The sequence below is a fragment of the Colias eurytheme genome, chromosome 17, assembly GCF_061535395.1.
Source record: "Colias eurytheme isolate Ceu_HAF_F1 chromosome 17, ilColEury1 Martin Lab GWU primary, whole genome shotgun sequence".
In the NCBI taxonomy this organism is placed as follows: Eukaryota; Metazoa; Arthropoda; class Insecta; order Lepidoptera; family Pieridae; genus Colias; species Colias eurytheme.
The window spans coordinates 1,557,626-1,585,456 of NC_142996.1; the positions used below are offsets into that span (position 1 = coordinate 1,557,626).

Sequence of the window (27,831 nt, forward strand, 5' to 3'; positions counted from 1 at the left end):
TAGATTCTAAAATACAAAATTTTTAGATTCTATACTTTCCACTCTAGATAAAAATTTCCATCACTTAATTAAAGTGATTTTTTGCTTTGAAATAGTAAGTGTATTTAGGTAGGCCTTTTAAAGGTATATTTGGCAATTTTACTAACGAATTTTAGTTTTTTCTTACACTGACCTAGCCAATTTTGTATGATAATTTATTTGAATAAACCGGTATACCAAACCAACTACAAATAGGTCGAGGTAGGCTGTGGAGGTAGGTAAACCTACTGACCTACCACATCATAATATTATGTAGGTATGTAGTTATACTTTAAATTATCGAATTAGGTATAAATCTAAAGCTTTCTTGAATCCATTGTAACAACAAACAATCATTAAAATCGGTCCAGCCGTTTAGCAGGAGTTCGGTGACGAATCAATTATCAAATCTAATCAATGTGTTATGTGTCACTCCTTTTTGATAGACAAGCGAATGAACCTTTTCATTTTGCTAGAAAATGTAGACTGTACTTGCCAAACATGCTCTCCCATATGGCTCTACCTGTGTCTTAGCTGTCTGCTGACCGTACTAAAGCGGCAAATAAAAGCACTCTGAATGATTTCTGGAGTAAAACAAAGTTTTTCATTTAACAAATTATCAGAGTTCAACATCTTTATAACTTAATAAAAACAAGGGACAAATTGTAAGATTATTCACTATAATTTGAACGTTCGCTGATAATTTATTTAATAGATAATCTATTTTGTTAAAATTAAATTAGAGCTTGCAAAATATTACAAAATATACATGTCACGGCTAAAGGTAGGTGAGAACACATAAACTTAACCCTCCGTGCACCATGTGGGGTTTAATACACCCCAGCCATACAAAAAATCTTTGTATCTTTTCCAAACATTGTGCGAAAGTCTTGAAACCTCGTGTAGCTGGAGTTGCGACCTTGCCAGACCTCTTAGCGACATTGGTTTAGTAATAGCGTCGCAGACGCGGTAAACGGACGCCGTCAAAGTGCAGCTGGGTGTCAGAAACCCCACGTAGTTCGGGACGTCCACTAAAAGGTGAGCAGTATGGTGTGATAAAATACGACTATTTTTATATAAATATTTATTTGGTTTGTTTTTTTATTATTTAAAATTATCTGAAATTGTTTCTAGGGCTCATTATGGCTCATCACATCAATGAAAATGCAATAATATCCGCACTTATGGAAGAAAATGATAGCGATACGGATGAGCTGTTTCTACCTGGAAGTGAAGATGACTCGGATCACTTGAGCATTCAGTCTGAAAGTGAAAGTGAAGAGGATGTACAGGATATTAATTTTTAAGCTATTGCATAGCTTCTATCGCGGGCTTTGAGCGCGGGGACCGAATCCAGAAATTCCGTAACGAAAAACCTCACGCTCCCCACTCCGACGGGCACGGAGGTGTGGTTTGAAGGCATAGCATGCAATATCTTTACCGCGGCAGTCCCCGAGTGCCACACGTATTTTTTTTTTCTTAAAGTCTTACCGAACCGAACATAGTCTTATTTTAGTTGGTAAAAAGTACTATTTTTGTTACATAGCCTTAAGATATAATAAATGTTTATAATATTTGATAAATTTATTTTATTTTTAACCTCTTATAGTCAAGGGATAATAATAATATACACATTACAAATTTACAATAAATACTAGCTATAAAAACGTGGAAAGATTATTGGGTCCAGGAAACCCCACGTAGTGCAGGACGTAACTTTTATCCACGTGGTTCACGGAGGGTTAAGATTAGCCGGCTAAACTTAGGTTTATTTTCGACGAGGTGTTAATGTTAGTTTGTTCTATCTTTAGCCGGCTAAACTTAAGTGTAACCGCAGGCCCGTGGCTAAAAATGTCGGGGTGGGTAGATTTGGTTAGCGCCGGGCCGGTGGAGGGCTTGAGGGGCCCGCACAGTGCCAGAAAACACTCGCCCTGTTCCTTACATGTATTATAGTAACCAAATCTACCCACCCCGACTCAGGGCAGAAAGCTGGTGGCTAGGTTAGGTTAGGTTAGAACTCTTAAGACCCGCACGAGCCGAGCGAGCGCAGCGAGCGTGCTGCGGCAGCAGCCGGCGAAGTGCCAGAAAACACTCGCCCGTATCCTTACATGTATTATAGTAACCAAATCTACCCACCCCGACATTTTTAGCCACGGGCCTGCGGTTACACTTAAGTTTAGCCGGCTAAAGATAGAACAAACTAACATTAACACCTCGTCGAAAATAAACCTAAGTTTAGCCGGCTAATCTTAAGTTTATGTTCTCACCTACCTTTAGCCGTATAACATACATACTTAATTGATGAGTAAATTCTTTTGGTTTCGTTTATCGTTTTCTCTACATTTGGATTTTGGACATAGTCGTCCGTTTATAGTACAGTCCCAAAAGGCTACGATATTTTTTGTTTTGTTTTGTTTTGTAACCATGACTATTGAAATATGTGAAACATTGCCTTTACATAAATATGGATTTCATTAATTTATTTTATTCCCTTTCAAATGCGTTTTTCCTAGAGAATTACTTCATACTTGCGTAAGATACCTATATAGGTACGATGGTAAACCCATGAATTATTGGCAAATAAACAAGGAAGGAAGCCCGGATACTTACGTAAATCAAGAATCAAGGGGACATAAATGAGGAAGATCTGTACATGAGAAATAAATATTATTTGTAATGATTTATGACTTCGAGCGTAATTAATAACGTAAATATTTTTTTGTTTTACACAAAATCAAGCAAAAATAACGGATTTTAATGAAATTTCATAAATATACTTGTTACTAGGTATAGGTACAACTACCTGGGTATCTAAATAAATTAATATTTTTAGCGAAAAGGCAATAAATAAAATAACTACATAAGTACATATCATTATTTAGCTGAATGAAATAAAATAATTGTGTGGAAACCAACTAACCGAATGAAAAAACGTCTTTTTAATTTACAAGAAATACAAATACATCATTTAAAAGCGAATAATAATTTGTAATCCGAATTTCGTCAGGTAAGTAATTAAAATTATTAATTCGCAATCTTATCTTTTAGAAGTATTAAAATCGAAATACTTAATAACTAAGCTGATAGTGTTTGAAAAGATTTAATTATATAATCTGAGACGGTCTGATATAAGTACAATAATCAAGCATCGTTTCACTTTGCATTTTGCAACTGAGTTTTAAGAAGGTTACCTACAAGGTAAAATAACTTTAATACATGTAATCGATGTTTAAGTAATTGTACCTACATACGTACAGCTACATTGTTGAATTATATCTTGAAAGTTTAACTAATGAAATGTATTGCCACCTTTAATTAATGAAAATATGTATTGCCACCGTCATTCGTCAACCATCTAATCTAATATCTAATATTCTAATATATAGTATAAAGGCGAATGTTTGTAAGGATGTATGGATGTATGGATGTTTGTTACTCTTTCACGTAAAAACTACTGAACCGATTACAATGAAATTTAGCACACATATAGAGGGTAACTTGGATTAACACATAGGATAGTTTTTATCCCGGAAATCCCACGGGAACGGGAACTATGCGGGTTTTCCTTTGCAAACGCGGGCGAAGCCGCGGGCAGAAATCTAGTATTATATATGATGATATGACATCTATCCCATAAGGCTGCTGTACACGGGTATGGTAGAGTGAACTAGCATACTACTCTACCAGTTTTAGTAGAGTAACTGACCAAATTTTAGTACTCTGCTCTACCAATGGTGTCTAAATAAGTATAGGTAACTGTAAGTACTTAGGACAGTTAGTACTCTACCACTCTACTCTACCGTTTACTCTACCCGTGTACAGCAGCCAATGTACATATACTTCAGTCTTCACGTATACTTACTAGACGGCTATATATTTAAAATAAATAGGTACGGTCTAATATTTAAAATAGTTAATCATTTATAACCTTAGGACGGGTTCACAGTCTGACCTCCGTATATAATTGTATGAGAATTAACATTGTGTGGAAATGACGATAGACTATAGCTAATCTTATATATAAAAATGAATCGCAAAATGTGTTGGTAAGCGCATAACTCGAGAACGGCTGAACCGATTTCGATAATTCTTTTTTTATTATATGCCTTGAAGTACGAGAATGGTTTTTATGTAGAGAAAACGTAAATATGTACCACGGGCGAAGCCGGGGCGGACCGCTAGTAAAACATAATTATAGGTATATGGCGTGTATTTTATGTCAGATAATATTAAAATTAAAATAAAATTTCAGAAACTCCGTTCTTTTTGGAAGTGCATAAATAAACAAATTGGAAAATTACACGCATATTTCTGTAAGATGCCATTGAGTGATGTATCATCATCTATTTAAACTAAACAAGTTAAGAATATTTTCCACGATACATATTGCCTACTAATAATAACCGCATCAAAAACGGATCATCCATTTGGACGCTACGAAACTCTAATATACCTAGTACCTACACCTCGTTTTACGTAGTGGCTGTAAAATAAAATAATTTGGAAAATCCAAAAGTGCACGCCTCATAATTTATTTTTAATAAATATTTATTAATTATTATTTTTGTTTATTTAATAACAATTAAACCACATCGAATCAGACCCTGAAAAATGAAAGGGTTCTATTCCTGAGCATACTCAAGCGTAAGAGAAAAAAAAAGACTCGATTAGTAAAGTATTTCGGTCGCTATCGTGTTAACAAGAAAAAGGATCCGCACATACAGACACACGGACGTCCAAGACAGAACTTTTTAAACTGTTTTTTAACTAGTTTAAATAACAAAAATGACATCAAAAATATCATGAACGTTAAAAATAGTGTTTTTTCTTAATATGTGTGTGTATGTATTATCTTACAAGTGCAATGCATGATACATAAAGACATTTTAAGTTTGAAAAATCAGATGTTTTGCGCGAAGTGACAGTAGTACCCACCTCAACGCTTCGCTTATGAGGCGTGCAATAATTTGGAAAATCCAAAAGTGCACGCCTCATATTTTTTTTTTAATAATTATTTATTAATTATTATTTTTGTTTATTTAATAACAATTAAACCACATCGAATCAGACCCTGAAAAATGAAAGGGTTCTATTCCTGAGCATACACAAGCGTAAGAGAAAAAAAAAAAGACTCGATTAGTAAAGTATTTCGGTCGCTATCGTGTTAACAAGAAAATCCTCCGCACATACAGACACACGGACGTCCAAGACAGAACTTTTTTAAACTGTTTTTTAACTAGTTTAAATAACAAAAATGACATCAAAAATATCATGAATGTTAAAAATAGTGTTTTTTCTTAATATGTGTGTGTATGTAGGTATTATCTTACAAGTGCAATATATGTATGATACATAAAGACATTTTAAGTTTGAAAAATCAGATGTTTTGCGCGAAGTGACAGTAGTACCCACCTCAACGCTTCGCTTATGAGGCGTGCAATAAATAAAAAACCCAACTATTGATTGATTAGATTTTATAACTCAGTAGGTACTGATTTATTTTTATTTATTTAGGTAAATAATATTGTAAAAATGATACAACCGGTTCTTATACAGGCTCGTTAAGTTTTTTTTGTAAGTTTGTAAAAAAATGTGTTATGAATAACGCAAATATAAAAATAATATATCACGACGAAACCATAAATTATGTTCACTCTAGTCACAGGCCACAGCAATTAATTTTACATAGAACTTCGTAAGTTCGTAGTACCATAGACAAATATACCCAAGTTACCCATATTATATTATTCGTCCATGGTAGTACTTAGGTATTAAATTAGGTATTAATTAATATTATCCAAGGCAAAAACAACGACTCGCTTAAAATATAATAGATATTAACTATATGAGCCAATATCTATTGTAAAAAAATAAAGATTTACATTTTGTTTACTTCTTTAAGTAACGATTAAAATGATTAAGTATTCGATTAATTAAGAAAATCCTCTATACTGTTAGAAAGCTTGGTAGGTATATCTTTACCGAATAAGTAATTGTTTATTCATTTTCTATTTCATTTTAGCCACTTGCATCTTTGTCGCAGGATCATTTAAATATTTTTGAAGTGAAAACTTCTTTAGCGGCGTTGAGCACTTTTTCTGTAATGGGTATAAAATCTTAAACTCGCGTCAGGACACGTGACCTGATCGAAAAAGCGTAAGACGGATATCATTCCAAAATATCAAACATGCTCAACGTTAATAATCAAGTTTTCACTTCTGCCGGCACTCCCGGAGTGCAACCCGTCATTTTTTCTTAAATATTTCACTGAAACAGTAAACACAATACACATGCATCCGCTGTGTTGATGAACTCCAAATCGCCAATATGGAAAATTACAAACTTTCACATTCTTCTTAAAATAATCATTCATCGTATCGTATCTAAAGAAATATACCTATTGGTTTGTATATATGTAGTTAATCTAAATAAAGAATAGTAGAAAGAAGTTCAATCAATTCTATCAAGAGCGATGTGATAAAATAACGACCTTTGTACACTTTTTATGCAAAGCGATACATGTAGATAAATTATTTATAAACCGGTTATTTCGTTAATCAAAAAAAAATAGGAGAAGATAGTGAAGACTCAAGACGATAATTTGCAAGATATCTGAGATATTTTTCATTAAGTACATACATATTGAGATTTTTTAAAGATTACTCATTTTTTTTTTGTTTGAAAGAGCTAATCAGATTACAGGTGCTAAATAAAAAAGTGTTCTTTTTTTCAATGGAATTTATTTATAGATTTTACTCTAACTTCTTAGAAATTGCAGTTTTGAAGACGTGGATAGATCCCCATGAAAAGTTATAAATAAAACGGGGCTGGTTATAAACTGAAATAATATCAAAAAAATGAACAACACTATACTTAAATAGTTAGGTAATTCATTTTTGAAACATACATATTATTATTTTATTTTTGCCTTGATACTATTAAAGGTCGTATTCATATAAAAAAGTTAAAATGATAAAAACTTTACGTCTCGGTGAAGAGAAAGTTAAAACGAAAACATAAACCATCTCAATTCTCAACAACAAGTACGTTTCAAGAAATTAGCGCCATCTATTACAAATTATACAAACTTGTTTCTTTTTCATAATGTTTGGATACGCGTACTAAATAATATCACATTATTGTAATATGGTATCATTACAATACAGATGATAAAATCGATGGAAATTATGAAAGCACTGTTTCTCATGGGAATATAGTTGAAAAATGTTTCCAGCTGAAAGCAGTAACACAATCGCTAGAGGGTGAGAAAATATTAACTTAGCATTTGTCGGCAAAAAGAAGGGTGCTGATTTGAGGAATTTGGTTCTAACTAAATATTTTTATTGAATGTCATATAAAATCACTGTCTACCTTTTCTACAAAGAAAAGTACAATTGTTAAAATGATATTAAAAAGTAAGGTCCCATTTTTTTGAGCTCAGGATTCGAACCCATGACTTCGGCTAATCACTCATACGTTGGTAATTCATTCACTAATAATTAGTTATCCTGATGTGGAAATAAAAAAAAATCAATGATGCCTCTAGGCGGGAATTCTACATTTTGGGAGAAATAAAACCGTCATCAACTTGAAATATTTTATTTTGCGACTGTAGTGGTGGCATCTTTTTCAAAGAATACATAGTGTATTAACAATCATACATTGAGATCACAGGAGTAAATCATACCCTGGCAAATCACCAATTATTACGTGCGCATTTTGTTCATATCTTTTATCTGCGGAATTTATATAAAGTAAAAACGCGCGCCATTTTTTGACTATTCTTGGAACAATTTTCTTCTCGTGACTTAATATAGAATGGAAATTATTAAACAATATTTAAAAATATATTGATTTCACATATAAAAATAGAAGCATCATGATATATAAATAATAAAAGCAAGATTGAGATTTAAAAAAAATAATAAAAGGTCTATAAATGTAATATAATTTTATATCGATAAAAGATATAAACAAAAATTTGCGCCTTATTTTATACTTTAGTGTAACAGCCTGGCATTCCTTTACAATGTATTACAGTTCTGTAAAACAATATTTACATATTTTGTACTCTCACTGTCTATATGATGCAGTTTTATAATAAATTGTGTCTTTTCCTGTGATGTTTACGTAATTTGTAATAAATATACCTTATTAATTAAATATAGGCTTGAAAATATTGGGATATTATGCTGTTAAATTGTTTAGTAAGTATAATAATAACTGCAAACAAGGTAATATTATTCTTTATTCTACACTATATTCTAATAATAGTAGGTACATTATAGTATCTACAGTTGTTTAATATTTTAAATTTTGTATTTTATTAACAGAATATCGTCAATATTAAACATGTTTGCAATTATTTTTTAATTAAGTATATGTACTTTACGTTTACACAAAAAATATTGAAATAATCGTTATTTACTTTTACGAATGGCAAGAATATTTTCAATATGGCGGCAATTCTAAAAATAATATTGTGATGTCTATTGGAATTATTATTATGCACAATTAGTATTATTTAACGATTTTGATTTTTTGCCATAAGTACCTACTTATCATATCATACGATATTTATATTTGCAGTGTCCTTTACCTTCTTTTTCACGGAATACAATAAAATATTTTTAAAGGGCAAACATTCTTGGCCACTAACAATATTTTCCAATCCTTTAATAATTTCATGTCAATTTAATTGCGGATTGTCAAGGCTATTTTGACCAAAATATGCCAAAGAATCTATCATTATAGATAATATTTTGTATGTATGTATATGTACATATACAGGGTGTCCCACTATTGGTATACTAAGCGGTAAGCGCGAAGGAACTTGTAGTTTTGAATGCACTGATCACGTAAAAAATACTTAAACAACAAAATTACGTCAAAAATTGTTTACTGAATTTTTCCTGAAAATTCATGTTTTCTTCTCTAGCTTGGTGCAGCCGGCATATACCGCTTCGCTAATGTGAGCATTTAGTCTATGAAAACATCATCTTAAACGATAGCTCACGTGCTGGTGGCAAAGTTGGGCGGGTTGCTTGTTATGGGTGTACACAAAGAGTTTTAAGAATTCATCTATTTGAAAAAAAAATGCGTCTGGAATTTTATAAGTATTTTTTACGTACTCAGCGTATGCAAAACTATAACCTCCTTTGAGCTTAGTATACCAACAGTGGGACACCCTGTATACTGATTATATTTTGATGTAAGTAATAATAAATAGAGGCATTACAATAAAAGTTAAGGACGCTGTCACAAATCTGCGTTACTCAAATTTAGGTATCTAACGACGTAACTTTGTTCGCGGCAATATCACGCTCACGTAAACATAGCGCATTCCATTTTATAGACCATCTTCATACTTGATATTATTTTTAATTTTTGATATTATGTATTTTTATTGAAATTGATTCCAGAAGATTACTAGGAACTTTAAAAATTCATTTTGTTACTTTTATTAGTAGGTCCTAATAAGTATGTTAGTATATTCAAACAACTTAAAAAAGTGTGACTATTTTACATCATTATTTCATTGAATAATAATCTATGAATTGTATACAATATCAAAGCTTTTTAAGAAATGTAGAATTATTATCATACATATGATGTTACCGGCACTGTATTAAATCCGGCATTGTATACAATTATTAGTAAATGTATGTTATTCCGAAAAATAGTCGGAATGAAATAAATTATAGGTATTCGTCACATAACACATTACCTAGGATACTCTTGAATCTGAACTTTTCCTACGTAGCAAACACATTTGCAAGTGTGGGTAGTTTTTGGGGTAGCTATTAACCAATATGAGGTCAAAACTAAAATCCAAGATGGCGCCGACGAAAATTTTACATCTTTTCGTCATGGGTGTCATTTTCAAGGTTTTGGAGTAGCTCTTAACAAATATGAGGTCAAAACTAAAATCCAAGATGGCGCCGACGAAAATTTGACTTTTTTCGTGATGGGTATCATTTTCATGGTTTTTGGGGTAGCTATTAACGAATATGAGGTTAAAACCAAAATCCAAGATGGCGCCGACGAAAATTTGACTTTTTTCGTGATGGGTGTCATTTTCATGGTTTTTGGGGTAGCTATTAACGAATATGAGGTCAAAACTAAAATCCAAGATGGCGCCGACGAAAACTTGACATCTTGTCGTCATAGGTGTAATTTTCTTAATAATAAAGAAGTAAACTAAAATAAAATAACAGATTTTCGTCGGCGCCATCTTGGATTTTATTTTTGACCTCATATTGGTTAATAGCTACCCCAAAAACCATGAAAATGACACCCATGACGAAAAGATGTAAAATTTTCGTCGGCGCCATCTTGGATTTTATTTTTGACCTCATATTGGTTAATAGCTACCCCAAAAACCATGAAAATGACACCCATGACGAAAAGATGTCAAATTTTCACCGGCGCCATCTTGGATTTTAGTTCTGACCTCATATTGCGTAATATCCACCCCAAAAACCATGAAAATGACACCCATGACGAAAAGATGTAAAATTTTCGTCGGCGCCATCTTGGATTTTATTTTTGACCTCATATTGGTTAATAGCTACCCCAAAAACCATGAAAATGACACCCATGACGAAAAGATGTAAAATTTTCGTCGGCGCCATCTTGGATTTTATTTTTGACCTCATATTGCGTAATATCCACCCCAAAAACCATGAAAATGACACCCATCACGGAAAGATGTAAAATTTTCGTCGGCGCCATCTTGGATTTTAGTTTTGACCTCATATTAGTTAATAGCTACCCCAAAAACCATGAAAATGACACCCATGATGAAAAGATGTAAAATTTTCGTCGGCGCCATCTTGGATTTTATTTTTGACCTCATATTGGTTAATAGCTACCCCAATAACCATGAAAATGACACCCATGACGAAAAGATGGCAAATTTTCGTCGGCGCCATTTTGGATTTAAGTTTTGTCAAATTGCTTTACCCCACCAATCCGTTCAACAACCCATAAAAAAAGAGGATCTCAGTCAACATAATTTTTAAAACATAATTTTAAATTACAAATAACTGGAATATGAAACTTATACAGTTTACTCTTATAAAGTATCAAATATTTCAAATCACGAAAACGACAGTATACGCACAATAATCTTTTTCTAATTCGTTTTTATTTTTGGGACGAGGAGCGATACACCCGTCCTTCCAAGAGCGCTTCTGAGCGCGGTCTGACGACCCGCGAGAGCAAAATGTATGAAGAAATCGACAAGTATTTTTAATTTAGCTTATAATTGAAATAAAATTTTGATTTAGATACAAAAAAATTATCACAATCTATAAAGGACTATATATCCCTCAATAATTTATAGGTAAGAAGATAGATTAGGCTTTTAATTTTCTTAAAAGTGTACCGGTTTAGACCCCATTTTTTTGCATTTTATGCGATCATTGTGCTGGGAAAATCGTATTTCAGTGACAATTTTGTATGACGTCGTACAATTTTTATAAGATGATCGTAGAACTGAATATATTATCTTTAAATTAAGATATTACTTTGTTCTCACGTGTAAGTGCTTTGAGTTAAAATTGTACCGTAAAATAGCGGTTTTTGTTAAAAAACTGTTATAGCACCCTTAAAACTATGAACCCAAATCTAAGAATTTTATAGTTTATACATATTTATGTAATTTCCTCAATTCTTAATTTTGTAAGATTTTTTTAATATTAGAAATTCCACATATTTCAAATGAATAATAGAAACTCGGAATCATAGTTTTTTGTAATATGTAATACCTACAATCTATTATTGTAGAATGTAAAATTTTTCTTTTTACTATTACATACTTACAAATACATCTTTTTCATTCAATGTATTATGATAATTGCCAAAATAGCCTTGTCGGATAAAGTGTACATGGCCTCACTTAGCACCATTTCCACTAACAGACAGTGAGAGAAACTTGAAACTTTTCCATCGATACAATAATTACTACAACAACTTATTGTAAGAATTAAAGCGTTAACATATTTAACAGCCAATTATATAAACACAGCATAGACACATATTTTAAGTTTGTAAACACAGTCGAAAAATTGCGAGTATGTCAATTTAATTACTCGTAATTAAATCAGTCATTATCTGTGTTTATACAATTAAAATGGCCAAGCCATAGTCTATGAAAGAAATATACAGAATTCCATTTTCAAAAAAGGTCCATAGATAATTAGAACCGAAATAGTTGCCAATAAATACTAAAATTATATTATATTTACATTTAATAACTACGTTAGCCAAGCCAAAAACATCATAGCACCAAAATATATGTTTAACATGGGTACTGACAGAAAAGTTTCATTATACACACTATTTAAATACACGTACATACGTTCATTACTATTTAACTCTAAATTTTAAAATAAGTTATAACACTCGCCTGTGGTACTTATACATACATACATACTATAAAAAGTAAATGGTAATTTTTTCATATTTTTTTTTCTCGAAACGTCTCTGACTAGAGATACCTCCTTAACTAAAAACTGTATTGTAACAACTACGTTATAGCACTCGTCGCTATAAAAAGAATAATGTATAAGAAAAAAACATCAAGTGTCTACATATATTTTGAGCTTTGCCAAAACAGTTCGACCGTGAAATTTTATTTCACTATTTTATCTGTGCCAGGCACAGAAGTGGGGTTGCCCAGCCAATAAATTGGAATCAATTAACGCAAAATATAAAAAAAATACCGAACGGTAAAAAATGTTTATTGGTTCGAACCATTGTCTAAACTTTTTAAGTAAACTACGAAAATCACACGGCATACATAATATTTTCAATACGGGAGTCGTCTTACAAAAAACGCTCTCCTCAGTCACGACTATTTACAAAAAATGCTCTGTTACTGGCTAATGTTAATGCATACTTTGCCTAACCAACTACCCAATAGTTTGCGTGGGTACCATGACTTCTTAATGCCATTTACAATTGCAGTGATTTTTAATCCGACAGAGGTATAACGATGCATTACGCCTACATATCGCCCTTGTCTAGTCGTTACTGCTAACTTATTGCTATGATTCTAGATTATTATCGGAAAATTCCAGGTGGAGTCCCTTTATAACAAAATACGCGACTAGGACTCACAAATAACTATCCAAGTGGAAAAAACAATTCAAGAATTTATCGAAATGTACATTTATTTGGATATTTTATTACAACTTGTGACCAGATTGAAACATACTAGAGAATGATGAACTTGTAATTTCTCATAAAATTAAATTATCTTTCTAATTAGTGAAGTCATTTGTGAATCATGAAACAATAGACCAGACCCGATATATCTTAAATGAACGGCAATTGTTCGCCATGATACCTTTCGTATTTTAAAAATTATAATAAGAGACCACAAAATTCGTAAAAAGTAGGTAGGTCTTCTTGTACGCAAACTTATTGAGAAGATGGTACAAGCCTAACTTTTAAACAATGTATTGTGATGTAAGGGAGATATTTAACCGAATATATACCAAGTAGTAAAGTATAAATTTTATATAGACAGAAAAATCATTACCTAGATTTAAGTCAGGCAGTGATTTCACATTAAATTATTGCTCCAAAGTACAATAAAAAATTATATACGTGTAAAGAAAAAATGCTTACGTTAAATTTCTTAATTTAGCCAAATATAATTTTATTTACAATGAGGTAGAATGCGGGATTTACCCTTCATATATAAATTTTGTCGGCCAGGACATAAACGTAACAATTTTTATTTAATTAAGCCGATCCTATATATTATACTAAGATCAAATGTGATTGTTCACGTATTATAAGCAGTACAGCAATATTTAAAATTTGATTTATTTCCTGAATTACAATAAATTAATCTTGGATTGGAATTTAAGCGTCCTATATACATATTATCGTTTTATGGATTTATGAAAGATTGTTATGAGCTTCCCAGAAAATACAGATAAAAAAACAGTACAACCTTTCCAGAGGTAAGTTAATACATGTCATGAATGAGTTAATTCAAAATTATTTGGTATATCTGAGGTTTTATACAGAGTTATTTGTGTGAAATCTTAAAATATTAAATAGGTACGACAAAATAACTATATTGGCAGTCTAGTCTATGTACAAAAGATGGGAAAGATGTAAAGTTTGTATATAAGAATGTTATATTAAAAATAACCCTGTATAAATTATGCTTATGGTTGTAGACTTTAAAACTATTATTACATTACGTGAGTATTTTATTATTATTGAAAAAAGCAGTGAGGTTACGGAAAGGTAACGGGATTACCCTGAGAATGGCACATGAAAAGATTATATGAAAACAACAGTATACAGAGAACGTAATCGCAAAAAAGTGTACTTCCTTTATGTACATGGCTATCGGATATTATATAGATTTGAACCGACATTCGGTTTTAAGTAAACAGTGTCACAGACTAACGTCGCAGAGGGTGAACGGCGCTCAGTGGCGCCGTGCGTTTCAGCACCTCAACGTTTTGTACTCTGTAGCGCGAAGCGTTCATCACATAGTCACAAGCCTCATAATCACTCGCGTCGGTCAACAGGGCGGCGGCTCGGCCTCGCTCGGCGGCGGCGAGACCGCTTTGTCTTCCATCTTCTTCTCTGCTATTGCACGTTCGCGCCGCTCCAGTTCCCTCTCAAGCTCGTTCAGTCGAGCCTCGCGCTGGGCCAGCTCTGACTCCCGCTCGTCGAGCCTTCTTTCTCTTTCAGTCAGTCTGGCTTCCGCGTCGAGGAGCCTGGCGGTCAGTTCTGGATCGGTCGGGGGCGGAGAGGTCGATGACGTCACATCGTCGACAGGCGGAGTGAGAGGTTTGAGGGCGACGTTCGGTTGGAAGTCTTGCTCGAACCGCGTGCAGTCTGCCAAGCGGACCACTCTCTCCGGGTGTTGGAGCTCCGGTTCCCTCTTGCCCCAGGGTCGGAAGGCGGGCGTGGTTCTGCAGCGCAGGTGGGCGTAAGGGTCGAGGTATAGCGCGTAGCCGAAGTCTTCGCTTCTTACTTTCTTCGGCGGCGACTCTGGCGGTTCTGGCTTGCAGACGATCGTTTCGACGACCTGAAATTGAGAAATATAGATTTGAGTAAAAGATGATAATTCTACAACCGATTTATCATATAGGGAACAATAAAATTAAGAGTTTGTGCATAAGTATATCCATACCATATAGGTATACCATACAGATCAGTTACTATAAACGAGGGATATTATATATTCTATAGGTATTCAAAATCATAGAATTCTCTAGAAATTAGCTTGCGAACAAGCGGGCTAAGCATCGATTTAGTGAGATAACATCTCACATAATGGAAAGTTCTAGATGACTACGTCGTAAATATCTTAATTTGCGACGCACTGACGTGGATGCTCAAAGAGGTCGTGCTTATCTCCTTGTCGAGATGAAAGTCTTGACCGACGACATAAACAACTTGTTTACCATGGAATATCATGTACTAAAAGCATTAGACATTTTGCGAATGAACGAGAATTATTAAGTCAATACTATCTTTAAAATATCAACAACCCTCTTGGCTCGGTTTTAGTGAAGGGAAAGTTATGAAATGTTATGAGACTCGTATTATAATATGAATTATAAACAATGCGTAATTAAATATGTATAAACTTTTAGCTAAGTTTTATAAGAACAAAGAAAAATCTAATTATGAAAATTGAATGTTTTCATTTTGATATTCCTTTCTACAGACTAACTTAATAAATATAATCTCCAGCTTAATTAATGACATACTCGTAAACCATCTCTCTGAAATGTACTTATTTCCATTATATTTAAACATAAGAAAAGGAGAATAAATTGCCCATTACTAAGCATCTTGGAACCACGCCTTCTACGCCAACAAATGTGAATCTATAGTTCACAGGCGGATTTAAAATGAAAATATTTTCCTAAAGTTCGCCGCAATACGCTAATTTGGGTATTTTTATCTTTAATAGAAATTAAAATGTCCATAAGGTAAAAAAAAAACCAAAAAATTGCTATCATAATTCATAAGTGATGTCATAAGCAAGGAAAATGGCGTTTTTTTTTACTTGTTGACAGTTGACATTAATAATTATCTACAATGGTGGCGTGACTTTATCTATGGAAAACAAAAACAATGGCGCGACCGCAATTATAGCTATTGATAACGGTTAAATATCTGAAAATGTCTGGATATAACCTCCCACAACGTTGGCATAATAATTGTATCACGTACTTAACTTATGCAAAAATCAAAGAAAGTCGATTTCGGTATGTTTTCTCAAACGGAACAAAGTAAAAGTTTTCGTAAAGTAGTACTTTATGTGGAAAACTTTAACGAATTTTAGAGACTCTACCACCATGACTGTCTAGTAAACCTACTTGATAATTTAAAGCATTTGCTATTCTCGTAAGTAACGCAAGCATATTTACAAAACTTATCATCTAGATGGTGGTAACTGCTACATAAAACCCAAGTGAAAATAGATCGCGGCTACACGCGTGGAACCCGGCTATCTATCTATATGAAACTATCTGTGCCAAAGTTCAACCAGCTCCAATAAAGTATGTCAATAATATAAGCGTATACAGTTAAAATCATTTTAAACTGAAAAACCGCAAAGTAAATATGTAGGTAATAAACTTTAAAGGAAGTGCGATGCATCATAATCGCGAAAGGTATTCACATTCACAACATTACGTAAGCTGAGGGAGGCAGACGTGGGGTGAGCTATGTAGGTCGTAGGTCGGGGCCGCACAGACGACCCCCAGACAAGCTCACCCTGACGCAAGCCGTGTTGCTAATACGAAAACACCGATCGATAGCTGCTTTTGCGTGTAAAGGAATCTCTCTATTTTAGTGGCGGCAACACTTTCATAGTTAATGTCATGGAGGTAAAATTAAAAAGTGATGAGTGAACGAAAGGAGATTATTTTTTGTGGGCCCACCAAGACTCGGTAACGTATAGTAATAAAAAAAACGTGTAAAAATATTAAATTATATTATGAATTTTGAAGCTTCGTTGTTTTACAAACGAAACCGGAATCATGAAATCGAATTAAAAAGCTATATTTTGATATCATCCCTGCTGTAGTGCTGTCTAGAAACCAAGAACAATGGCCAACATTAAAAATAACTGGAACGAAACGTTTTTAACGATAGAATGAAAATAAAACCAAAAAGCGAAAAAAAACTGCCTTAAACAAATCACTTTAGAAACTGTTTTTATTCCTATTTATATGGAAGAATGTGATTGATAGCGATTTTAAATCCTGTAATTAATCAAATAAAACAATTTGTTTCTACTAAGCTAAAAAAATCCGTGTAACGAAACGTTACATCTATTGGCTGCATATTGGCTGCTTTGATAGACGTCAGATTCTTCCTGTCGTAGCTGTAATGTTTTTAACATAACAATGTTTTTATTTCCTATTTTAAAATGTAATTGCTACAACTTAAGAGCGTTAGCGAATATTATTACAATAGAACATGAATAATAGCATAGCTGTGCAAATGGCTACCTATCCTAATATTATGTACCTACTCCTAGTCATAAATCACGTACCTACCTACCTACTTAACTAATAATTTCTTATTTAATCAGTTTTCCCATTCGCTAAAATCGCATAAGGTCCAGAAACTTGAGGTACACACACTTATATCACTTATTTTCTATACTATTTATAACCAAATCGGGTCTGTGTGTTTGTGGTAACTTCGCGGTTTCCGATTTCCGAGCTTGGAATAGTGACAATGTATGTGATGTTTTCTAATATTTATTTATTCATTCATTTAAATATATTGTACCCAATTATTCGGATGTGTGACCCAAGACAAATCGCTCATTATCAGTTAGTTTTTATGTAGGAATGAGGTAAATGTTTGCATATCGTGTTTCTAAGGATTCCGGTTAAAACATGTAAAAGTAATGTCACCACTGTAATCTGGGGACTTCAAGGAACAAATTAACACACATTTCATTAATATACGCTAAGAAATTGAGGTGGGCCTATTCTCCAAACAAAAAAAATCGTCTCCTTTGTAATTGTTGGACTTAAAATGCGACCTATTTTTTATACAAAAGAATCTCATACATTCGCGAATTATTCAATAATAAGTTAAGTGGTGGGTCCTGATAAGTTATAGTCTGGTGAATTAATGTAAATAAAACTAACATATCTAATCTTTAATAATAATTTAAGATAAAAAGTAAATATGAGTATCCAGTTTTTTGAGAGGTTATCCATCGGTCCATTAACCAAATTTATACGACTTTGATAAGTTATGAACACCAGATAATAATATCCATACATTTGGTATAAAACATTTCTGATAATTTTTAAATTGTGATTTCATATCGAATTAGCGGTCCGCCCAGGCTTCGCCCGTGGTACATATTGACGTTTTCTCTACATAAGAACCATCCTCGTACTTCAAGGAATATAATAAAAAAAGAATTATCGAAATCGGTTCAGCCGTTCACACGTGATGACGTGACAACGCGAAACGGGTTTCATTGTTTTATATATTTAAATAGGTATCAATAAAATCTCCCACTAAATGCACATTTCGGTATTAAAAACACGTAGCATAAAATGCACATTGCGATGTTGCCAGTCGCAAGGGAAGGTGGGTCAGAGGTCGCGCCGGAGTGGTGTAGACGACCCACTTGTGAATAATTTAGCGACTCTGTGCGAACGCACGTGTCGTCTGCTAGTTATGGTCTCTGCTGTCGATGGATCTTGGGTTGAGCGGACTATTTTTTTATATTCATAAAATGTAAATATTTATATAGAGACCACAATAGAGACAATAAAGATAACCATTAGCAATCAAAACATATGCTAAACTATTCTCCATTAGTTAAAATAGCAGTCATTAATTTTGACAGTTCGATATTGGCGCGAATGTCAAAATTGTACAAATAACCAAGAAATAACCTAAATATACGACGAACAAATACTATAATGGAATTTCTTCGTCCCATATCGATGTCTATTGATGCAATACAATAGATAGTATAGTTATTTATATGTAGTAGATATATATGTAGTCAGTGTAGGAGTACAGCCATTGTTAACAGCGCATAATGCTCAGCAAAGTACTACTAATGAGAATACCGTTCTGTATTTCACGACGATTTTTAAAAGTCCCCTTTTGTTACGTTTTTCACTCGTAATCGAAGTAGGAAACTCGTTGCCAAGGGCGGACAATAGTAATTTTTGAACGATATTTTTTTACTTCTTTTTAGATAAAATTATTTTCCACATGCAGCTGCTTCAGATATGTTTGTTAATGTTGAAAAATATTTAGGTCTTCTTACAGGTGCCTTGTTGGTGTCAAAAATAGGTCCTTCATATTCTTGCAGATTATTATGAATCGTAAAATGCTTTCAGGGTCCTTTTTATTCTTGCTCCAAAAAGCAAGTAGCAAGTAGATGATGCCTTTATGTACATATAACCTTATTATTCATTATAATGTAGTAATCATATTCAAAACAGACACTATTTATATTCCTAACATAATATTATCATAGTTATAGATCTTGGTTTCTATAAGGCAAAATAAATATTCAAGAACACGATTTATCTATTGCACATAAATATGTACGAAATAAAATGAATAAATGATATACGTACGCCATGTTATATTCATTTTTTCTTGTGACTTAGCATTATATATTACGATAGTTTTGGAATAATTTAGTAATCAATAATAAGTTACCCTTGTTTTTATACCTCTTTAATTTATGATATTATGTTGATATTATTACATACGAATTTGGGCACATTTGTATCATGTTTCTATCGTTGCCGTTGCAATAAGCCTTCAAGATGTGCTACAACGTAAATCGTGTAAAAAAATCTTATAGACTTTAATTCAGCCTGTTAAATTGTGTTCTATTTCATTAAACATATTCCAATATATTATTATGTAATAAGCTTATTTCGGGCATCGTAAAAAATATTGATCCTCTCAACTGAAGATTATGTAAATTGGCGAAGCAAATCATAATAGCCTTAAATCGGATAAGTCCTTGCCAGGTTTCCATTGTTAAAACCCGATTATTACTGCCTAATTTGTTAATAACATTAGAAGGAAAACGAACCTTGGACTGGCAGTACTAGTCTTACATGTGTTTGAATATAAAGGGAACTAAGTATTAACATAAGGTAATTAACTGGTCGAACGTGTAGTTAGTCAATACTTATTATTTCTTTTGAACGGTATGTTTATGTTTAAATTTAAACCTATAGAAACTATTTTGCATTAATAAATAACAGCTGGATACAAATTAATACAGTCTATTTATTTGAGTAAAATTGATGAGGTAGCTGAAAACAGGAGCATATAATGTCTTTAACAGGAACCCCAGTCATCGTTAAACACAGTTAAAACGAAAACAAAATTTCTTTCCTCCTTTGGGGGAATATAATTCGCTTAAAAGAACTGCCAAAGAACATTACTCAAATTAATTTATTATATAGAACAGCAAAATTACTTAAAATCCATTACACTATCTGCCCGGCCCTTTACTACGAGCTATATAAATATCTATTACGAAAGCCGACGTACCCCAACACCCCCTGGCGCCAAGGTCACAGACGTCCCACGCGAAAATCGATTCTATACACATACATATAGTGTACACTCTCGCTAGAGTTCGCCGCTCGAATTAGACGTACAAATTTAGTTCATTCAACGTTCTGCTTTATTGAATGGAATTAAGATACAAATTCGCAAACACAAGGGAATTCAGTGCCGGATTTCACGCGAGCTAAGCAATTGTTTAGCGCTTGAAATTTTGCCAAAATTCAGTGGGTTTTTCGCTACTATCTCCGAAGGGGAATTTCAATGCCTCTTGACACAAGAGGGGCTGGCTTACGTGTCGATTCATAAATTTAATTTGTGATTTGTCAATGGATGGGAGTGAGTTGGAATTTATTACTTATTTATGGTTATCTTCGAATCTTTCCCCGCAATTTCGTAAAAGGTTTTGTATATTAGCTTTTTATTTCAGTAGGATTCAGACTAAAAATGTAAATTTAATATTTTATGCTAAAAGCAAGTTCTCGTTACTTTTTGTCCGTGTATTAAGATTTAAACTTCTGTTCAAAAATACTAACTAAATTCTAACAGAACTAAAAAATGCGCTTAAACTTCGCATTGATTGGAACTAAAGTATGAAAAAAAATATGTCTTTCACTAATTTAATTCTATAAAACAGAAATGCCTACACTACTTAAGTTAAATAACATTTACTAAGACCACATAATATTCCTAGAGAAAGACGAACTAATCCTAAACATGAATGAAAGCGACATAATTTTTTATTTTATTTAAAAAAGAACCCGGATACAAATCCGACCCTGGACGTAGTAGTTGCAATCAATGAGGCAGCTTCACATGAATTATGGAGCGTTTGAAAACAAGTCTGAGTTGTGAAACAGCATTGTATTGCTTATAATAGTTATAATAATACTTATGCATTGCTTGATCGTATATTATTGAAATCCCTTTTTATAAGCGGCTCTATCCGGGTTGAACCGGATTTAAATTACAAATTTGAACATACAAACTCGGACATACCAGTAGGTATACTATGATATACATATAGGGCTACTTATTACTAGTATAACACCGAAAGTCTTTATGTAGAAGGTTCATGTAAACTGATTTAAGTATGGCATAGATTTAGATTATCGTCTAGAATGTAGATCTTTAGTCAATTCTTCATGCGGACACAATATGATTGAAGTCGCGGGTTGGAGCTAGTTTAAAAACAAGGTTTTTATTGCACGTATCTCTCTGCTAATACAATTTTAAATCATATAATATGTACTTAAAAAAATGTTAAAAGTAATCTTAATATATATGTACCTATACAATATAAATCTCGTGTCACAATGTTTGTCCTCAATGGACTCCTAAGCCACGAAACCGATTATAATAAAATTCGCACACCGTGTGCATTTCGATCCAACTTGAGAGATAGGATAGTTTAAACATGTAGGTACCACGGGCGAAGCCGGGGCGGACCGCTAGTAGTAATATAAATATTTAATATCCCTATGATTATATCATCAAAGTTCACACACATACACGGAAATAATTTTACCAAACCAAATTCAGATTTCTGCTACATAATTTTCACCCTAAATGTTACCTTTTACTCAATTCTACGTACGTTCATTTAATTACATGTGAAATATGATATTTCTACCAATTTCTACCCGCGAAATTCCCACGACCTCGAATTTTCTGCGAATCACTCAAAGGGTCTGTAATGCTTTCAGAACCAATTATTGAATATCTTCTTATCTTATGTATAAAATTCTCGTGTCACAATGTTAGTCTGCATACTCCTCCGAAACGGGTGGACCGATTCTCATGAAATTTTCTGTGCATATCGGGTAAGTCTGAGAATCGGCCAACATCTATTTTTCATATGTACCACGGGCGAGGCCGGGGCGGGCCGCTAGTACCTATATAAAATTCTCGTGTCACAATGTTAGTCTGCATACTCCTCCGAAACGGGTGGACCGATTCTCATGAAATTTTCTGTGCATATCGGGTAAGTCTGAGAATCGGCCAACATCTATTTTTCATATGTACCACGGGCGAAGCCGGGGCGGACCGCTAGTATTATATAAAAATATCTTCGTAATGTATGGAAAATACTGCTAAAATACTGATTAGTAGAATATATATATTTATAAAAAAATGCTACGAATAATATAGTATACCTACGTATAAACAAAATTCCGAGAATTCAAAAGGTTTTTTTAGTTAGTTTTTAAATATGGTTTTTCACGCAAAAACAAATGCGTCAAATCATAAATTGAGGTAAATTTAGCACAGTAATAATAAGTAATTGAAACATAAATAACATAAATACTTTAATACTTATAAAATAAAATGCAGTTATAACACAATATACTTACATGTCAAAACGACAACCTCCCTTTTTGAGGTCGGTTAAATGTATTTATTTGACATGTTCAACTTTCTAACATCCCACCCACTGCCCTTATCAAGACAAGACTTATAAAGTACTTGTTATATGTCCAAAAACGACGGACAAAACCTAAAAACATGCTAAAAAGCGTATTAATCTTTTCGAATAAATAAAATTTAAATATCTGTTTGAGATTTCAAAATAACAAGCTTTTTCAATGCGTTTGAATGCTCTTGCTTTTGAAAAAACCGTTATTTATGTTTATTAACCCTATTTTTTATTAGTTAAATATTTTGGTAAAGGATATATGTATTTAATTTTCATCAGACTTTACAATTGATTATTTACTGAGAAAATTAATTGCAAGTTTCCAAGTTTTCAATTTATTTATTTACAAATATATAACAGCGTATTTTTAAACGATTTTTATAAGAAAACCAAACTTCCTCAAAAGATCAACCGATGCGACAAATACCATGTGAATCGATCGCTATCTAAACACTATGAGATCGATATCATGACATGTGACATTTACCACCATCGCATCGGTGTGACATTTTGAGTGACCTTAGAGTAAAAATGTATTTCATAGTCACTTTAGAGTGCTTTAGTCACTTGGCAAGGCTAGGCGCGTAAATATCGCAAATCTATACTAATATTATAAAGCTGAAGTGTTTGTTTGTTTGAACACGCTAATCTCAGAAACTACTGGTCCGACTTGAAAAATTCTTCCGGTGTTAGATAGCCCATTTGTCGAGAAAGGCTATACGTATATAGGTATATCATCACGTTAAGACAACAGTAGCGTAGCAAATAGCAATGCGGGTAAAACCGCAGGGCACAGCTAGCATATGTATAATATAGATAGAAATGGTAAATAAGAATGAAGTTATCGTTGCACAATCTAAATCAAATCTAAAGTAAAATTATATAGAGTAAATATTTAATTCAGTGACTAAATCAAAACTACACGACCGATTAAAATACTGTTTTATCTGCTCCAACTTTCCATTTGTTATGTGTAGAACAGATAATTTAAAATGTTGTTTGTTTGTTCTAACTGTACCTACCGAATTATCAACATATTAATTTACAAACTTATATTAATAATTTTTAATTTTTATTTGCACTTTTGTCTTTTATACACAGATTGGGTACAGGTATTACGACAATCGTTTGTTTGCTATAAAGATAGCATAATATATACATAGTTACTATGCTCTTTTAATCCATACTATATTTTAATATTATAAATGCGAAAGAAACTCTGTCTGTCTGTCTGTTACTCAATCACGCCTAAACTACTGAACCAATTTTCATAAAATTTGGTATGAAGATATTTTAATACCCGAGAAAGGACATAGGCTACGTTTTATCCCGGGAATGACGCAATCCCGGAAATCCCACGGGAACGGGAACTATGCGGGTTTTTCTTTGACTGCGCGGGCGAAGCCGACAATAATATTCTTTTTAATTCGCCAAAATATATTTATCATTCTTTACGACCTTGGTCAATCTCTGTTTGGGTAAAAGTAGGTAATCATTCTTTAACACGGTCACATCACGGTTAACAATACTAATGATAAATTGGACTCTACTTTTTCTATATCTAACAACATTCTATTCTAAGAACAGCTGCGAAAAATTACTAGTAAGTTAAACTCTGTAAGCAAGAAAGGTTGTTTACAACTAATAAATAATAATTCAGAACATTGTTGATGAAAGTCGGTTAAAATTTAAAAAGCGTGTTCAAGATCAAACCCACACCTCAAGAAGGTAATGCGCGGGTGTGAAATATTTGCGTAAAAAATCCTTGAAATTCGTCTGTCGTAAATAATATGAGTAATTCATTGATACAGAAAGTTACTGATTCAACGGTTTAGTCAGTGTTTATCGATCGCTCTACATTTTCAAAGTTTTAGAGTTTATAGTTTTAAACGTTTAAAAATATTAAAAAAAATTTAAGATTCAGCTTCAGACATTGCAAATTGATAATAAAACAGAAATGTGAATATACATACAACAATATTTTGTAAGTGTTGCTCTAACGTAGATTGTGAAGATTATAAAAATAATAGTAATAAAGAAGTTTTAATAAAAATTATAAGCATGTCGTATGTTACAGAAGTTACAAAAGGAATAGAATATTATTCAGTCTTTATAAAGTAGATACTAGCGGCGCTCCACGGTTTCACCCGCGTGGCTCCGCTTCTGTTGATCTTAGCGTGATGAATATAGCCTTATAGCCTTCCTCGATAAATGGGCTATCCAACACCGAAAGAATTTTTCAAATAAGACCTAAGTTCTTGAGATTAGCAGGTTCAAACAAACTCTTCAGCTTTATAATATTAGTACCTATAGATTTCACATTTTACTTAATCGAAAGCTTAAGTGGGTATGCCAATATTCCATGAAATATTTTATAGATTAAAAGAGAAAGGTTTATAATTTACTCTATGAGCAATATTGTGATACTAGATTTCCGCCCGCGGCTTCGCCCGCGTTTTCAAAGGAAAACCCGCATAGTTCCCGTTCCCGTGGGATTTCCGGGATAAAACCTATCCTATGTGTTAATCCAAGTTACCCTCTATATGTGTGCTAAATTTCATTGTAATCGGTTCAGTAGTTTTTACGTGAAAGAGTAACATACATCCATACATCCATACATCCATACTTACAAACTTTCGCCTTTATAATAGTATTAAGAATTAAGAATAAGATAGTTATTCTCAAAATTAATTAAACGTTTGCCAAGGAATCTCCGAGAAACAATTTAATACAAATGAATCTATCTTCGCGCCAATTATAAAATATTTTGCTAAACCACTTCCGCTTTATATTGATGAGTCGATTTCCGTTCAGAAATATCGACTGTGATCATGGCACCGGATGTTTTTGGAAAACTAAGAAAATTCAATGAAAAATATTTTTTTGTAACATTTATTCTAAGATTTATGTGGACATAAAGTGGTTAGGAATGTGTTTGTTTTTAAATAATTTAACATTTTTTGGCATGTGAAAAGCTTTTAAAAAATTGAGTTTAAAATAACTCGGAAACAACAAGATAATATTTTTTGTTACAGAATAAAATTCTGTATTTCATAATATCCTGCTCAATTTTTATAGCATTTTTTTTTTAAATGGCATGAATTTTCTTTTGCATCCATTGTTCCTTTCAACGTATTATTTCAATTTTAACTAAAATTTTTAAGAAAATTCGAATCCCACAACATAAAGTTGCCATATACGATAAAAACCGTGGACTAAATCCTTTAAAATCCAAACAATCTCTCGAGCCTAACAATAACATTTTTTCAATGTTTTCGAAATCCTTCGTGGAAACTCTATTGGTCGGTTCGTTAGTCTGTGGACTTGTTTTTTAATAAAAATAACTCCTAAAATAGCCGTTATTCGGACCTTGGAATTATAATTGTGTTTTTTGCTACTTTTGTTTTCTGTTTAGTTTTGTGACGTTATTTTGGGATAGCAAGGTCACATATAACATGGAATGATATATTATAATATGTATTGTATAGTATAACATGGCGTAAGGTGTGATAATTTTCTATAAAGTTTTTATAAAATATGTAGACAGTATTTAAAATCTCAAGAAAAGTTTTAATATGTCAGTATTTTCAATTACAGAATCAAAATCCGAAAATCGCGTGTTCTAAAAAAACGAATGTCATTTAAAAAATGGCGGGAAAATGAAGCGATTCTTTTTTACGGCCGGTAATGGAATGGAAAAAATTTGACGAGGCTCCAAGAAAACGCTCGTGTAATGTTTTCATGAGCTAATTCCAAGAGAATCTTGGCGACACATTTACAAATTCTTCAAACGAAATGATTAATTTTCGGCGGGAATAATATATCGGTATAATAAAGCCTATGGAACGAATATTCCGAATTTAAATGTTGTTTGTTTTTAAATGTTGTTTATGGTTTAGGTATGGCGCTTGTTGTTTTTATTGAAGACTCATTCAGTTAGTTTTAGACTAATTTACGTACCTACCTAATTTATTAGTGTGAATATTTTATATATGTAATAGGTATTGTATGTATACAGTATATGTAAGCATGCTAACCTCTAAAAAGATTTTATACCCTCTATCATTGAGATAATATTACTACGTATGGAGGAGACACCACGAACAAAATCTGTGCGCCATTTTTTTGCTCTAACTAAGTTTTAAAAATTATTATCTAGTTAGGTACTTAACGATGAAAGTTATTCCTTTGCACTTTTCCGTATTATTTGTATTATTTGTGCAATATCGTAACACACACGAAGGCATGTTTGATGCGTTTCACTTTAAAACCATTAAAAAATACCGCTCAACATACGTCACATGACGTATGTTGAGTGGAACATAAGTGATGTAGGCGGTGTCGTCTCCTATTAATATTATCTCAATGCCCTCTATGGGTTATAAATTAGAACGGTTGGACAAAATATGCCCGTTTTCATGCTGATGAACACAGCTAAGCCGAATCTTGCTGTTATCCCTTGGTGTTTTTATATCTATACTAGGGTTAGCTACTTTTGAGTATTCTGTGTAGTACGTTACTTCTGCGTATTACACACTGCCATACATCTCATACAAGTACATATAAATCATAATATATACATCTGAAGAAATGACAAATGTATCGGTATTTAGAGAATCTTGGCTCCGTCTCTGGGATGCCAGAAGCGTGACATCGCACGATTCGGCGAATAGATTAAAAATAAGGAAAACTGACAGATATCGCGAGTAACGAAGGGCCCAAGTTATTTGCTGAATCTTTTGTTGGGTATTTTTATAAGAAGGTAAAAAAATGCGACGAAGATTGCGTGGGGGGCGGTTTTTCGCAAGATTCTTGAA

At 32.8% G+C, this 27,831-nt stretch overlaps 1 protein-coding gene across 1 annotated transcript in view; it reads right to left on the bottom strand.

The window, feature by feature from the left end:
- Nucleotides 1-13,444: 13,444 nt before the first annotated feature.
- Nucleotides 13,445-27,831, bottom strand: part of Snoo (Sno oncogene) — a 58,391-nt gene continuing 44,004 nt past the window's right edge. Inside the window, exon 2 of the mRNA XM_090111698.1 lies at nucleotides 13,445-15,085. Coding sequence (XP_089967824.1) covers nucleotides 14,573-15,085 — 513 coding nt within the window. The 3' untranslated portion in view covers nucleotides 13,445-14,572. The remainder of the gene's footprint in view (nucleotides 15,086-27,831) is intronic.